The sequence below is a fragment of the Strongyloides ratti genome, scaffold srae_scaffold0000003, assembly GCF_001040885.1.
Source record: "Strongyloides ratti genome assembly S_ratti_ED321, scaffold srae_scaffold0000003".
Taxonomy (NCBI): domain Eukaryota; kingdom Metazoa; phylum Nematoda; class Chromadorea; order Rhabditida; family Strongyloididae; genus Strongyloides; species Strongyloides ratti.
Window position 1 is genome coordinate 16319 of NW_020171521.1, and position 16324 is coordinate 32642.

At 22.8% G+C, this 16324-nt stretch overlaps 3 protein-coding genes across 3 annotated transcripts; 1 reads left to right on the forward strand and 2 right to left on the reverse strand.

The window, feature by feature from the left end:
- Positions 1-2967: 2967 nt before the first annotated feature.
- On the forward strand, positions 2968-3716 carry SRAE_0000044800 (CAP domain-containing protein; the record flags this gene model as incomplete). The annotated part of the gene is made up of 2 exons (XM_024646339.1): positions 2968-3268; positions 3310-3716. The coding sequence occupies 2 exons, from the start codon at positions 2968-2970 to the stop codon at positions 3714-3716; spliced, it is 708 nt and encodes a 235-aa protein (XP_024500531.1).
- A 263-nt stretch (positions 3717-3979) lies between these two features.
- On the reverse strand, positions 3980-7738 carry SRAE_0000044900 (Reverse transcriptase domain and Integrase,catalytic core domain and Ribonuclease H-like domain and Aspartic peptidase domain-containing protein; the record flags this gene model as incomplete). Its single annotated transcript, XM_024646340.1, has 1 exon — positions 3980-7738. The coding sequence occupies one exon, from the start codon at positions 7736-7738 to the stop codon at positions 3980-3982; it is 3759 nt and encodes a 1252-aa protein (XP_024500532.1).
- Positions 7739-13516: 5778 nt separating this feature from the next.
- Positions 13517-14788, reverse strand: SRAE_0000045000 (Astacin-like metalloendopeptidase; the record flags this gene model as incomplete). Its single annotated transcript, XM_024646342.1, has 2 exons — positions 13517-14707; positions 14750-14788. The coding sequence occupies 2 exons, from the start codon at positions 14786-14788 to the stop codon at positions 13517-13519; spliced, it is 1230 nt and encodes a 409-aa protein (XP_024500533.1).
- Positions 14789-16324: the final 1536 nt, after the last annotated feature.

Consider the following 16324-nt stretch of genomic DNA (forward strand, 5'->3'; position numbering starts at 1 on the left):
AAAATATTTTGTTTTGTTTCGCTATATATATATATATATATATACTCAATAAAAAAATAACATAATATCATTTTTTGATAAAATAATTTTCTTAGCTCAAATTAAATAAAAAATTAGATAGGAAAACGTTATACTGATATAATAGGTCCTCTATCAATTTAAAAATATCGAGAAGAAGTGCTATTAAAAATATAAGGCAGAGAAATGAATTAAAATATAATAATATATATTCAAAATAAGGCCGCAACTTTTTTTAAAAAACTTATATTTGGTATAAAATAATTAAAACAAAATGTAATAATTTTTTTTAAAAAAAGTATAAATAAAAATTTTTTATTCAACTAATATTTTTTTTTATTGTAAAAAATAAAATTTTTTTTAATTAAAGATTAATACGTATTTATAAATTATATTTAATTCAATAAGATAATAATATAAAAAGAAAATAGGCACATAATTATAGCAAAAAAATTAGTAGAAGTTTTAGAAATTTATACAATTGCAATGCAAAAAGATGTGACATGGTAAAAAAAATTTATTTAGACCATTGACTGAATAAAATAATAAAAAAAGTACTAAAATTTTATTTCGGAGAACAATAAAGAAACTTATTAAAGTTTTTTCCAAATTAAAAAAAACTAAATTAATACAAGCGAAAATAATGAAAATAATTCTAATAATATTTTATTGTTTAAACCATCTTGGAAATAATCCCAATTTCATATTTACCATTTTCTGAATCTATAAATAAAACATTATCAAAAAAATTAATTTTTTGAATTAAATTTAAATTAATAACTTTAAAAAAAACAAATGAAATACTACCTATATAAGTTTTTGAATACTATCTTCTTCAAGAATAATTCAAATTTTTAGGAAAATAAGGATATGTGAGGGGAAGGTTAGAGGTATATTTTGGATAAAAGAAGAATTCATAATTTGCATCCTTTAGTTTTTAGAGCATGGTTTCCGAAATCTTTGAATAAAAATCAATTAGCTGTTTATTTTTGAAAAATGATTTTTCCTAGAGCTATTTTTTTTAAAAATTTTTTTAATTATGCACAATTGGATTCAGTATTCATAGTTTTAACAGGTTTTTCTAGGTTTCATTGTTCTTTAGTGCACAATTTTTTCAAAATACTACCATATTCTTGTTTTGGGATTTATTGTAGTTTTTAAAGCATAATTTTTGTGAACCTAAATGAAAAGTGGATACTATTGCTGCTTAGAATCCAATTCTTATCATAGGTTATGTTTCATTCAAAAAATGAGTCATTTTTACCCTCAAAAGTTGAAAAAAAAACAGACATCAATACGATGAATTGTTTGATTTATGTTCAACCTTAGCGATAACCTTTGATCTTTTTTTTTTGAGTATCTATTTAGCTACAAATGGTTAGAAACTTTAGATTTTAAAACTCCTAAAACTTCAGATGTCTTTCTGACCATTTACAAAAAAAAGGCTTCAAAATCATGTTTCAAGACGCTTGTATAAAAGAATGAAATTTTTCTTTACGCTGCGCATTCTCAAACTTCTTATTTTCCACCCTGAATCTTTTAAAAAATTTTTTTTCAGTAGTAGCATTGACAAGATTCACCTCAAAAATATTATCAAAAATTATTCTATTTTTGCTTCATTTGTCTTTTTTTTTACTTCAAAAAAGAAAATGTTGGAAAATCGACAGTTTGAAGACATTGCAAAAAATAAAAATAAAAAAATAATTAACCTTTCTATTTAGGCATAATTTTTATGTCATTATGTAAAGGAGATTCATAGGAATCTAGTAAAATGTTTTAGAATTTTTTAAGCATAGCTAGTTATTAATAAAAACTAGCTGCAAACGTCGTGCATTAAAAAAACAACATTTCATTTGGGACAACCTAATATATATTATTAATTAGAAAAAAATTTTTTAATTTTAAAACAACTAAGAAATTTTTTAATTTAAAAATATTTATTTTTAAAAGTCGGCAATAACAATAGTCATATTTTGAATTTACAATTGTAGCTTAATATGTTTCAACTTCTAAAGGTAAATGCGCGATACAGACATTTTAATAAAATTTTGTCAGATAGATTAAGGCTTATTAAAAGATTAGACTAGAAGAAAAAAAAAATAACAAAAAATAAAAAAAATTTTATGTAAAAAACTGAAGAAAAAAAAATAACTTATTTAATTACGTTTTTCAATAACGTTATTTTTTCTTTTTTTGTTTGTAAAAAATATTTTACTATTGTAACTAGTCTGAGATTTATATTCTTAAAAGAATTAAAGAAAACAAAATACTTGCCATGTTTTTTCGTAAAAATTTAAAGATTTTTGTAATATATATGTTCTTAATTAAATAAATTTTTCACTTTAAAGATGTCTAAAATTTAAGCTAGAAAAATAAAATATATTCTAATTTTATAAAAACAAAAAGTTACATTTTATTAAAAATAACTTAATATTTAATAAATTACTTTATTCAAAGTAAATAAAATTATTGTTTTTTTAATAAAAAGCATAAAAAATATATTTACTGTATAGAATATTTTATGACGTTGTTAAATAAAAAAAAGTCATAACAAATTCATAAATGTACTAAATATGATTTTATTAAAATAAACGTAAAGTTAAATTATTAGAAAAACTAAATTGTAAAATAAAAATATGTAAAACAAATATTTTTTAACTATTATTTGTTAAATGAACATAATAATACATATATTATTTATTTATTTAGTGTTTTTTTGTTTGAACAGATTTTATAATATAGGAAAAAATAGAAATAATGAGTAATATAAAAGAAATCAAAATTGAAAACTAATTATTATTAAAAAAAATGCATTATTCATCAATTTTCTTTTTATTCTTAATTTTACTATTGTCTGTATATAGTTCTTATACTCAACAAATAACTATAACATCTCAAACTACTAATGGGAAAACTGTTTATTTTTATAATGGTAAAACATTTAATTCAATGGAAGAAGTAATGGCTCAAATAAAAAAAGATTATCCTAATGTATCATTTACTCCTCTTAAACCAGGTGGAAATGGTAGAAAACCAACTGGAAATGGTAGAAAACCAACTGGAAATGGTAGAAAACCAACTGGAAATGGTAAACGACCAACTGGAAATAATGATAATAATTCAGGATATGATATTTCTAAATGGAAAGGAACAAATCAATTTAGTAATGCAATCTTTGATAGAATATGGAAAGGATATAATTATGATAACGATAAAAACAATGGCTTTAGAGATATGAAAAAAAGAGTAAGTTATAAATTATTTTTAATTTATATTTTTAGTTTATGCAAGAACAAAATGAATATAGAAAAGCTCATGGAGCTTCTCCACTTAAAAATGATCCAATTCTTGAACGAAAAGCTCAAAATTATGCTAATGTAATTGCTTCATATGGACAATTAGTTCATGATCCAAAAAATAGAGTTGAAAAAATGGGTGAAAATCTTGCTCTTGGATCATCACGTATAGGTCATTTAGGAGTAAAATGGTGGTATGATGAAATTAAAGACTATGATTTTAATAGACCAGGATTTAATATGAAAACAGGACATTTTACACAATTAGTTTGGAAAAGTTCAACAAATGCTGGATTTGGTGTTGTTGAAAGAAATGGTGTTGTTTATGTTGTTTGTAAATACACTCCACCTGGAAACTATAACAATGAATATCAAAAAAATGTTTTAGAACGAAAATCATAATTTTTTTTTTAAAAATTTTAATTGTAATTTGATAATTAAATTACATTTTTTAAAAAAATAAATAATCATTTATTTATCAAGTAATTTTTTTTTGTTATAGCTAATTATGCATTTTTAATGCTGATTAAAGTTAAAATTTATTAAAATTAAAAAGTGGTCTCCCCCTCTTGACATTACTATATATATATCTTTTTTTTTTTTTTTATAAAAAAAATGACGCTTAATGCTTGAAATAAGCTATTTCAACTCCTCCCTTCTTAAAATTATTGACTAATTATTTTTGTATTCCTCTTTGGTCGTAGATAATTTCGTCCTTCACGTAGTAGGTGTAGGGTTTTTCCATCCCTAGATACTCCATCTACAACTGCCTTTTCCTCATAACGTGGTTGTAGCTTTGTTCTTCTTCTTACTTTTGCATACGCCGCCGACTCAGTAGCTTTTATTTTTTGTTTAATATTTTGAAGTTCCTTTTGTGTCAAGGACTTTTGCATTGCTAGCTGCAAAACTGTAGACGGTGCAAACTTGAGAACTTGTTGAAACGGAGTTGATCCATTTCGCGGAAAATGGTTCATTGAATAAATCGCTTCTGGTAATATTTGGTCCCATTGCGTTGATGGATAGTCCAGTAACAATTTTCCTAAAATAGTTTGTAAAGTTCTGATAAATCTTTCTGCAAACGCGTTTCCCGTTGAATTTGTGGGTGTACTTAAAGAATGAAATACCTGATTTGCTTGGAGGTAATTTTCTACTTCTTTTGCAGTCCAGTACCTTGCTGAATCAGTTCTCAGGATTCTTGGTAGAGTATAAGATGCTTTTATTTGCTGTAACGAATTAATAATGGACTTTGAAGTTAAATCTGGCATAGCATGTGCTATGAAAAATTTTGAAGCTGGACAGACATAAAGTAAAATATGCATTGACTTATTCTTTGTAATTTCTAATGGACCCATAGCATCTGCTGCAAGACATTCAAAAGTATTATAAATTTGTTCTACAGACTTGGCTTTTTCGTAGTTCTTTGAATTAAATCTGTTGCATGTATCACACTTTGAAATATAATCCTTGATTTTCATTTCTAAATTTGGAATATATACATATTTCTGAATTATTTCTTTTGTTGCAATTGCATTCCAGTGTCCTGATTGATCATGACAAATTTTGAAGATTGTTTGTATTGTTTCCTCGTCTGTAATGATTGGTACTTTTGTATCTTTTGTAACAATAATATCATTGACTTTTTCAATCTGTAGATTGTTATATTTCCCGTCTTGAAGTGAACTTGTGAGTTCTTCATCCATTTTTTGAAGTGAAGCTAAATCAATAGGCAATAATTCATAATTGATATAATATTTATCATCTTGGCACATAGGGTTGAGAAGTTTCTTTGGTCTTCCTCTCTTCTTTGGTTGTTCAACTTGATTCATTTCAGATTTTATGTTATTGAAGATTCTAGACAGTAAATCCGCTAGTTGGTTATTACTGCCATTAATGTACTTGATATTTGTTGTATATTGTGCAATTGATGAAATTAACTCGGCAAATTTTGGGGTTGTAGATTGTTTAATTAATCCAGAAAGAGGGCGATGATCGCTTTCAACTATTAATTCCTTACCTTGGATTAAATATCTGAAAGTAGATATTCCTCTTGCTATAGCTAAAAGTTCAATATAAGTGGGTGATCTTGGATTTTTCGTTTCTTGTAAGGGATATGAAAAGAATCCTAATGGTCTGATAATTCCCTCAACATCTCTTTGGCATAAGAATCCTCCAATTCCTGAATTTGATCCATCTACCTTAAGAATTAGGGGTTGATTTTCATCATACATGTAAATCATTGGTTTATTGAAGATATATTTGCAGAAACTATAATATTTATCTGATAATTCTTTTGTCCACTTGATTTTCTCATTCTTTGGTCCTTTTGTTAATTGATACAAATTACGAGTACGTTCATGAAAATTTGGAATTGATAAACGAAAATAATTGAAACATTGAAGCTTTGAATACAATTCTTTCTTTATTTGTGGCAATGTGGAGTTTTGAATTAATTGACTGATGGTGGGAGTGATTGTATTTTTAGAAAATGTCCATGAAAGGAAACTTAAAGATGTGCGCAAGAAGCAACATTTGGTAAGTGATATTTTTCCTTGTTTACTATGAATTTCTTTAATAATGGTTTCTACAACTTGTAAATGTAAAGCTGCAGTCCCTTTTGTAAGAATTAAGATATCATCCATATAGATGAAGATGTTGGTATGAGATTGATATTGTTTTCTAATATTTGCTAAAAGAATTTCCATGTTATTCTGAAAGAAAGAAGGTGAATTTTTAGCTCCCATTGGTGCTCTTTTAAATTGATATACTTGATATCTGTACTTGAATGAAAATAATGGGCGATCAGCTTCATTTAATAACATCTGAAAATATCCTTGGTGAAGATCAATAGTGGAACCGAAATCAAATTCTTTTAACTGTTGAAGCAATATTTGGAGAGATAAACAATGGAATGGGACAACTCGGGTTTTGTGGTTTATTTCTCTACAATCTAATATGAATCTTTTCCTTATTTTCCCATTTTGTTTCTGGGGTTTACCTTTCTCATCCCGTTTGATAAGGAGATAATAAGGAAGGGTCATGAGTGAAGTACTTTCTTCAATAATACCATGGTTGAGCATTTGTTGAATTATATGATCATCATCTTCAGAAGGTGGTGAAGAATAATGTTTAATTCCAATTGGTGGTATTGTAAAGAATTCTTGTGGTGGCGTTGTAAACAAACCTGGTCCAACATCATAATCTCCTTGCGGATCTACAGAACCATAGTTTTCTTGTATTAATTGTCTGAATTTGTCTTCTTCTTCTTTAAGTGATTCTTCCTGTGGAGAAAGAAGAAAATTTGAAGTTGGTGGCTGACAGAAATATGCTTTCTTGTCGTGAGTTGAAATTGAACATCTTAATGGTACAAGATAATTCATTCCAAGAATAACATGATAACCATTAAAATCATGCGGCGCAATATAATTATCCATGTTTGTTTGATATGAACAATCAGAGATTCTAAGGTTTAATGGAGCATGGATTTGTTTGGCAAAAGATGGTGATCCAGCTGTAGTAAGATATGATGGTGAAGTATTGAAGTCGACTTTAAGTGATTTGGCAAATGATGGAGACACAAGAGTACATGTAGCTCCTGAATCTATTAAAACTTGACACTTTCTATTGTTGATGGTAGCTGGCATTTGGATTAAGTTTGAATTGATATAAGAGGTCTCATTCTTTGGTAAAGGTTCAGTTGTCGGCTTCTGTTTTCTGCATTCTGCATTTGTATGATTAGAATTTTGATGAATACGGCATCTATCAGTGTTTCGTGAATAATTGATGACATTGTCTGAATGATATGTAAATCTTCCTTTCTTTTTCTTATGATGATTTTGTTGTAGATCATTTTCCAAAATTAAGTCTTCAATCATTTCCTCAAGAGTACCATAATGTCTTCTTTGATTTCTTAAATATCTGGCAAGTCCTTCCCGAAGATTATTAATAAGTCTTTCTTCTACAAGAGATCTGAAGTTTTCGCGGCGAGTTGATGGATTGGCTTGATCAATTAAGGCAACGTAATTGTTAAGAGAATTTCTGAAGTCACTGTAGTTGAATCTATACGAAACTAATTGAGAAGAAGCAGCCTCTACTGAGATAGCTCCGGTAAACGTTTTTATGAGTGAGGTAATGATGAGGGAGTAAGTTCGCCTCCCCTCTGGCATCTCCTCTATGTGTCTTCTAACGGGTTCTCCACCTTTCAGTTGAAGGGCTATTAACTTTCTTTGTTCATCCAGCCCGTCGAACTGGACGTGCAAATCGAAGGTGGAGAACCACGTTTGGAAGCTTTCTCTGGCATTGAATGGGGTAACGCTCATCCAAGTGTTGGAAGTGATTTGATTTGGATTCATAGTGGAGTTTGAATTTGAATGAAGTCTTTCTTGTAATCTTGTGTTGTAAAGATTTCGATTTTCGGGTGAAGTCATAGAAATTGTCTTTTGATTCAACTGGCTCCTTTTCCAGTTAAAATTGAACCAGTAACCGTTGATGACAATGTAAAATTGATGACTGATGACAATAGAATGTGTGTATGATAGAGTTTTTAAGTAATCAGATAGAATTAAGAAAAAGAAAGGAGTTAAAATTTATTAAAATTAAAAAGTGGTCTCCCCCTCTTGACATTACTATATATATATCTTTTTTTTTTTTTTATAAAAAAAATGACGCTTAATGCTTGAAATAAGCTATTTCAACTTTAAGATAAAAAAATTATTATATTAAAAATTAATTATATTATTAAATATTAGTTTGAAAACAAAAACTAATTTTAACAAAAATTATTTTGTAGTAAAATATATTTTAAATATTTTTATCTTTTTAATTAAGTTGATTATTTAATTTTCCAAAATTAAATTATGATTTGATATAAATAATGCTTTAAAAATTTTAGTGCGAGTACAATAATTTAAGTAAAAATATTTGTAAACAGATTTTTAAAATATTTAAAAAATATGTTAAATATTTTATTATATTGTCACTTATATTTCCTTAAAATAAACGTTTTTTAATTGTTTTTAATATCTAATAAAAAAGAACAAAAAAAATTATCTTTTTTTTCAAAAAATTTAATTAAAAAATTTGTGATAAGATTGTTAATATTTAAACGGCGACATCAGTATTACGTTTTTTTACTAAAAAAAAAAAAGTAGAGAAATCCTTCTGGAGGCCATGGTTAGCATCTTTGTTGGGGGATGCCGCAGCGGTGACGAGTATCACCAAATGGGAATAGATGTGACCATATTAAACAATAGTAATAATAATAATTTATTATGATAATAATAATAAAATAGAGTTTATGAAATATTTATAGTTATTGTACTGGTACCCCTTCCATGGGTTACCAGTAATTCCGGTTCTTACTAGACGGGATTATATTGATAGACTACTAACTATCTCTTCGTTCTTTCTTATATATATATATATATATATATACTTTTCTGGTTTCCGCCTCTTCTTGACTAATGCCATATACTGACTGGCATTACTTTCTAAAATAATTATAAAACAATTTTTTTATCGTTATATAAAATAGATAACAATTAATGTATATTGATATTTTTTTAAAATTCTATATTAATAATAATATAGTATAACTATATCTGCTTTCTTTTGTTATATCTATACAGTATTTCGTATTTAAGACTTTGATATTTTAACTACCAAATGGTTTAATATTATTATTATTATTATTATATAACTATTTAAAAGTTAGAAATTTAGTTAAAATATTTTATTTCATTTTATTGTAGTGCATGCCATTTTCCTAAATTGTTGTTAATATTGTACTAATTTTTATATTTTAGTGGTTAATAATATTATTAGTGTTAAATCCGCAAATTGAGGCATCCATCATTGCAACTTCTAAGTCGTGAAGATTTAATAATTTTAGAAGTGTAAGTGAGATAGTTTTTTTTATTGTATTACAATATTTACAATATTAATCAGTGTTTTTTTTATTATAAATTATTATTTAATTGAAATTGTAAGATTTAAAGTGATAAATAAAGACGATTATATAAAAAAAAAATACTGTTTATAAATTGGACTATTAAGTTATGTATTTCTTATTATTACACCACACCAACATTATTATATTAATTTTGCTTATTAATTAATAATTAGTTAAAAATTTATAAAATTGTATAAAAATAATAATAAAATAAAATATTTTAGTTTTCACAAAGCATATTGGTCATTTCTTTATTGTAAAAAGATGTAAAAGTATATAAAAATATATAAATGAAAAAATCATTTTTTCAATACAGTTTTTTTTCCAAAAAACTTTTTCTGTGAGATAAAACTGTTTTACTGTAATATCAATTTAATATGCACTTATCAAATTAAATTATTATACTGTTAAAAAAAACTTTTTATACCTGATCTAAAGCTGTATGATATATTGCTAATATTCAGTAAACACACTGTAAAGATACTAACACTACAAATATGTTCGTACAACCAATATATTCTTAATATGTCAAATGTATCCAACTAACATGATTTTTTTAATTAATAAAAATTTAAAAAAAAATGACTAATATATGAAACATATTTGTAGCAATAAATTAATTTAAATGACATGAAAACAATTATAAATTAAACAGCCGAGAAAAGAACTACACAAAAAACCAGATTGTCAGGAAAATACCCGTCAAAATGCTTCATACTTTTTTTTGTCAGAATTTTGAAACATTGTTTAATAATATTGTTTGGCAAACGAATTTATTAAAAAAAATAAAAAATACTACCCAAACAATATAATCTTAAAAGGAAAACAACTTTTATTAATTTTTAAATATTTCAAAAAAATAACAATGCAAACTTTATTTTAAACAAAAAAAAAATAATTTTTTAAGTAAAGAAAAGTTTTATTTTAATATAATTTTCGGTACTTATCGGTTATACGCCCTTTAAAATTAAAATGAATGAAAACACTTAATAATTGATAAAATTTTCTCAAATAAAAACTTAATCACTCAAATGAAATAGAATGAACCCAATATAATATAAAAAACATAAATAAACTTTTTTAAAAATTAACTAATAATAATAGAAAACATGATGAGATTTGATATTTGAGTCATTTTTTTTTTTCGTTTCATGATACAAATTAACGACAATTTTTTAATTTTATGATAAAAATTAATGATGAATTTAATTTTTTTTTAAATTTTTTTCTCCATCTTGTAGAAAAGAGGATGGAGAATCTGATAGATCTATTTATTTTTTGAAAAAAATATTTTTTATATACGTTTCTGTCATTTTAAGCAAAAAAAGGGTTTAACAGAATTGTACCAAGAATAGTACCAAATAAATAATAAATTTATTTTTTTTTTTAATTTTTTTCTAAATTTTTTTTATCCATCTTGTAGAAAAAAAGATGGAGAATCTGATAGGCTTGTTTTTTTTTTCAAAAAAAATAATTTTAAGGCAAGTTTATATCATTTTAATTTTAAAGGACGCATAACCGATAAGTACCTAATTTTCTTCTTTTCCTTATTTTTTGTACCATGGATATACAAAAACTGTAACATTTACAATTAATCTTATGAAAATTAGAAATAAAAAAACTTATAAATTATTTATACATTAAAACGTGCATATGATATCATGAATAGTTGTAGAAATACTATAATAAAAAAAATACAATTATATAATTATTTTATGAATAATTGCTATAAAATATTTTGAACTTAAATAAAATTATCATATAATTAATATAGTTAAACTTAAATTTATTTTATAAATAATTTTTGCAACAAATTTACTACTAAACTTATATTTTTTTTAAATTTTTTGTACTAACAAGCGAGAATAAAAATAATATTGAAATTAAAATAGAAATTATCATATAAATATAATTAAATTTACATTGCAAAATTATTTTAATTTTAATAGATTGTTAGAAAGTCTTATTTTCAACGTTCAAATGACATACATTATATAACAAAATTGTTTAGTAAAAAATATATGTTAACAAAAATAAAAAAATTCACATTTTCAGAAAAATTACGGCATTACGGGTAAACAGTAGAAAAAAATGTTCATAAAGTTGTGAGTGTAAAACAAATATTGAAACATTACTAATTAAAGAAGATAGAAGTTAACTAGAAAAGCAATGAAAGTATAATAAATAAAAAAAATTTACAAAAAAAGTTTATTAAAATAAATTTAAAAAAATTTGAAAAGTTAACTTCACTGTTAAAAGTTACTATGTATTTTCAATCAACAATGATGCGTCCTCTTCAATATTGAATATTTAAATGTTAATTTCTTTTTCTTTTTTTGTCGTATTTAACAGTCTATAATTAATACCACAATAAAGACATTTTAAAAATACATTGTGTTCTTTATTGACCACTAATACAACTTCTTCATACAAAATATCTTCTGAAAATAAAAAATACTTGGGAAAAAAAACTTACTTTCCAATATTTTGACTATTGAAAATTTTTTTGACTGTCTTTTAGGAATGCTTCAATGACCAGAAGATAGTTTGAAAAATCTCTGTTGTCTTTTGGTCATCAAAACATCTATAATTTTTCTTCTAAAAATTACAAGATTGGAAAAGAAGTTGTAGTAATATGTTAGAATATTACAATTTAAAAACAATGCTGTTTTATCAGCAATAACTTTTTCTAAAAAACAAAATATAAGATTTTTTTTTTTAAAAACTAATCTAAAGTATTTTTTTTCTACAATGCTTTTTTAGTTTTAATAGAAGACTTTTTATTTTTACATTTTCTTCGTTAAGAAAAGTATACTAATTTGCATCCTTTTTTTGTTTTTCTTTTTTATAACGGCATTATATTTTGGTGTATTTTTCTTTACAATTCTATTAACTGCAACTTTGATAAATCATATTGCTGTTTTATAAATTCTATTCTTTTTACCATGATTTTGTGAAATCTTCTTTTTTTTACTCTAAGAATTACATTGCTTGAGAAATTTTTTTATTCAATATTTTTTTAAAGGTAAAACTTTTTTTTATTTTCAATTTTTTATTCTAACTTCTTCTTTTTCAGCTTTGATTTTTTCCAATATTTTAATGCATAAAAATACAAAAAAAAACAAGTAGTTATTAATTTTACTTTTTATTAATTTTATCAATTAATTATATAATATTATTTTCTTTATATTTTTGTTTTTTAAACTTTATTTTAAGCATCTTTTTAAAAAAATATTAGAAGAATCAGATTAATCACGTTTCCTTTTTAATTTAATTTAAATTAAATATTTAGTTAAACTAAAAAGTAGCTATTTGTAATGTTTTAATTTTTTTTAAAAATTAATTTTTAAAAACTTTGCATTTTTTTTATATAATAACTTTTTTATTCTAAAACAAACATTCATTAATTGATCTTACATTATATTGTTTGTTAGAAAATATTTGAGAAATAAACAACAAAAAAAAGATAATAGAAATAATTGTTTTTTTATCAAACAACACAAACATATTTTTATAAAAATATGTTAATTTAAACAAAAAAAAAATAAAGTATAATTTCTAATATAAAATAAAAAAAATTTAAAGTTAACAAAAAGTTTGTAAGAGATAATTTTTTTTAAAAATTAATACTTCTTATTAACAATTAAATGTAAAAAAATTAAAAATAATATTTTTTAAAGAATTAATCAAATTTTTTTTTGATAATAGCTGTTTTTATTGTTAACACAAATTTTTTTTCTTTACTGCCAAAAATTAGTTCTTAAAATTGACGATTTGATTTAGAAATAAAAATTTATTTTCTTAAATAACAACAGTTGAAAAAAATAAATAATTTTATTATAAAAATATTTTATTATTAATACATGTTATAAACTTTTTAGATAGATTACAAACGGTTTTAATATAAAAGTAATTAAAAAAAACCTTATTTATTCAAATGCTTTGCTTATTAAATTAAAATCTAAATTAAGCTATATTTGTCTATTGTTATATTTCTTTGAATATAATTAAATTGATTATATTAAAGCCTTTTTATTTTAACATTTTAGTGTGTTAAGTACTTTTTATTAAAATTTCCCATGCAAATTTTTATTTAATATGTTTTAATAAAAGAAATTTTTAGCAGTATATTAACTGTATATCTGTACCTATTACAAATTTCACCAATCTTTACTATAAATTTTACACACTTAATATTATAGTTGTATCCTGTATTATTAACTTCCACTGTTAATCATGTATTTTTTTTTGTTTTTTAATTTATTTCTTTAAAATAAATATTAACAAAACTTTCATGATTTAAACTTCTATAATATAGAATAATATAGTTATTATGTGATAGAATATATTTTCGATTGATGTTACCGCAAAATCTTGCGCCTGTTGTAGATTTATCAATAAAATATTTTACTTCAAATGTATTGGCAAATTTACAAGTATAAAAAATTGGGTAATTCATTCTAATTTTAGAAATTTTAATTAAAATTCTTTTAGTTTGGCTTGATTTTAAATGATAAATACAATATTTTTTTCCATATATTCTTAAATATTTACTATTTTTTGTAACTGCAATTTCTGTTTGCTGACAATTTCTTAATGGTCTTGCATATTTTTCACAATGAACACCACTAAATCCTTCAATACATTTGCAAACATTACAATTATTAGGATTTTGATATCCATCATTTTTGCAATATATATAATTCATGCATTTATCAGAACAATAATGTAAATTTAAAACTTTAATGTCATTAAAAGATAGTCTTTCTAAATGCCCTATAGTGTTTTCATAAAATGGAAATTTTGGAATCAATGTTTTTTGTCCACTTTTACTAAAACTAAATACGCCATAATGCATTATTGATCCATAATCATAAGGTAAGATATAATCAAAAAGTTCATAACTATAAACTTTATCACAATTACCTTTATAATTTTCGCCAAGTTCATTTTCATTTACTTCTACATAACTATTTCTGTCAGGCCTACATTGTTCGTGAAATAATCCTAATGCATGCAATGTTTCATGTAAAATACCACCAATATTATAACATGGTTTTGAAATTTTTATAAATTGCCAATTGTTTTTATGCTCTTTTCCTACAAAACTTGAGCATTCCGATGAAAAAGCATAGCAAATTCCTGATTGATTAGGAATAAAATATTTTCGACCTTGAAATCTAAGACAGGTATTTTTTTCAAGTATACGTAAAGCGCTAGATATAAGGCCAAAATTTAAAGGAAATTTAACATGATAAGATATTGGTAAAGTCCAGTTATATAGGTTTATTCTTATTTTTCTTTTTTCTCTAATACTATCAACTAAATTATTTCTTTCTGAAAAATTATTTTCAAAATATTTTTTTTCTTGAATTGATCTTTTTGAATTTGTTTTTACTTCAAATCTTTTTTTAATTATGCTACTATTTGCATTAATAGCAATAATCTAAAATATTTTTTTTAAATAACTAATTTAAATTTTACTTACAAAAAAGTAAAGTTTAAAAATTACTGAAAATAAAAACATTTTTTTTAAATTTGCCATATATATTAAATAGATGATTTTTAAAATTTATTGGTTTTATATATTTCGCTTACCATAAAACACTATTTAGAATTATTAAATTTTGAAAGACAAATATATTTTACACTTTTATTGTTAAAAAAAACTAATAAAGTAATAAATTTTAAATTATAGATAATTTTATTTACATTATAATTATTGTACAATAAAAATTTTTTAATGCTGATTTTATTTGTATTTTTACAAGAAAATATTTAAACATATAAAAAAGTTAATATTTTTTTTTTTAATTTGTGCTTGAGTAATATGTATAATTAATTGTTGACTATTATTTTTTTTATAAACTTTTTGATATATTCAAAAACTTTATTATATAATTAAACCATAATATTTTTTATTACTTATTTTAGTAAAGATATTTGGCTATTTTTACAATAATACAGATATATGAGTTAAAAGCAAAGACAACATGATGTATAAAAATAAAAAAAAAAAACAGTTTGTATTTAAAAATATTTTACAGATATTAAAATAAAACAATAAAAAATAGCTGTTATTTTGTAAAAAATAAAAAAGGAGTAATATAAAATATGTAATTTTATGCGATCAAAAATCATGAGTAGAAAAGTGAATAAACTTATTAATATGAAATTTGATTATCATGTTAGTACAAATAAATATTTGTTGAAAAGGTTTCGAACATTTATGAACACGTTAAATTTAACTAACAATAAAAAATTTTTCTATTGATATTTTAAAAATCTAAAAAATTTCACACAAAGTTATTAAAAGTTAATAAGATCATATATGTATACCATTTAAAATAAATCATTTTTGTGAGAAATGAGTGAAATTTTTATATGTCAAAAGAAAATATTAAATGAAATAACTAGTCTTGTATGAATTATTTTTATTTTTTTTTGTAGAAAATAATTTAATAAAACATTGTTGAAGACTTAAATTCTTTATTTTATTGCTATTTTTTTACACATTTTAAAATTGTATTATTAAAAAGTGTATGCAAAAAAAATTACTATACGTTTATATAGAAATACATAGAATCTAAAAACAAAATATGAAACAAAACAAAAATAAAATAAAATATTGGTTGGAAAAAAATAAAAATTTAGTTTTTTATTTTAAAAAAAAAGAATATGGATATTATAAAGCATTAAAAAACGAAATTTTATGTTGCCTATAAATTTAATTAAGTTATATAAAAAAATATTTTTTACACAAAAAAGAATAAAAAATATTTCAAATAATTGTATTTAAAAATAATGGTGGTTTAATAAAAGAAATATAGCATATTGGATTACCAAAAAAATGTTTTCACTAGAAAAAATGATTTAGAATATTATATGAAAAAAAACTAGATATAATACAAAATTTTTCTAGAATTTTAAAATGTTTTATAAAGTTAAAATGATTTTAAAATAAAAAAGTAAAGCTTAAAAAAATTACATAATAAAATAAATTTCTTTATTTGTCTACACTCTAAAATGACATACAAATAAATATAACAATTTAAAATTTATA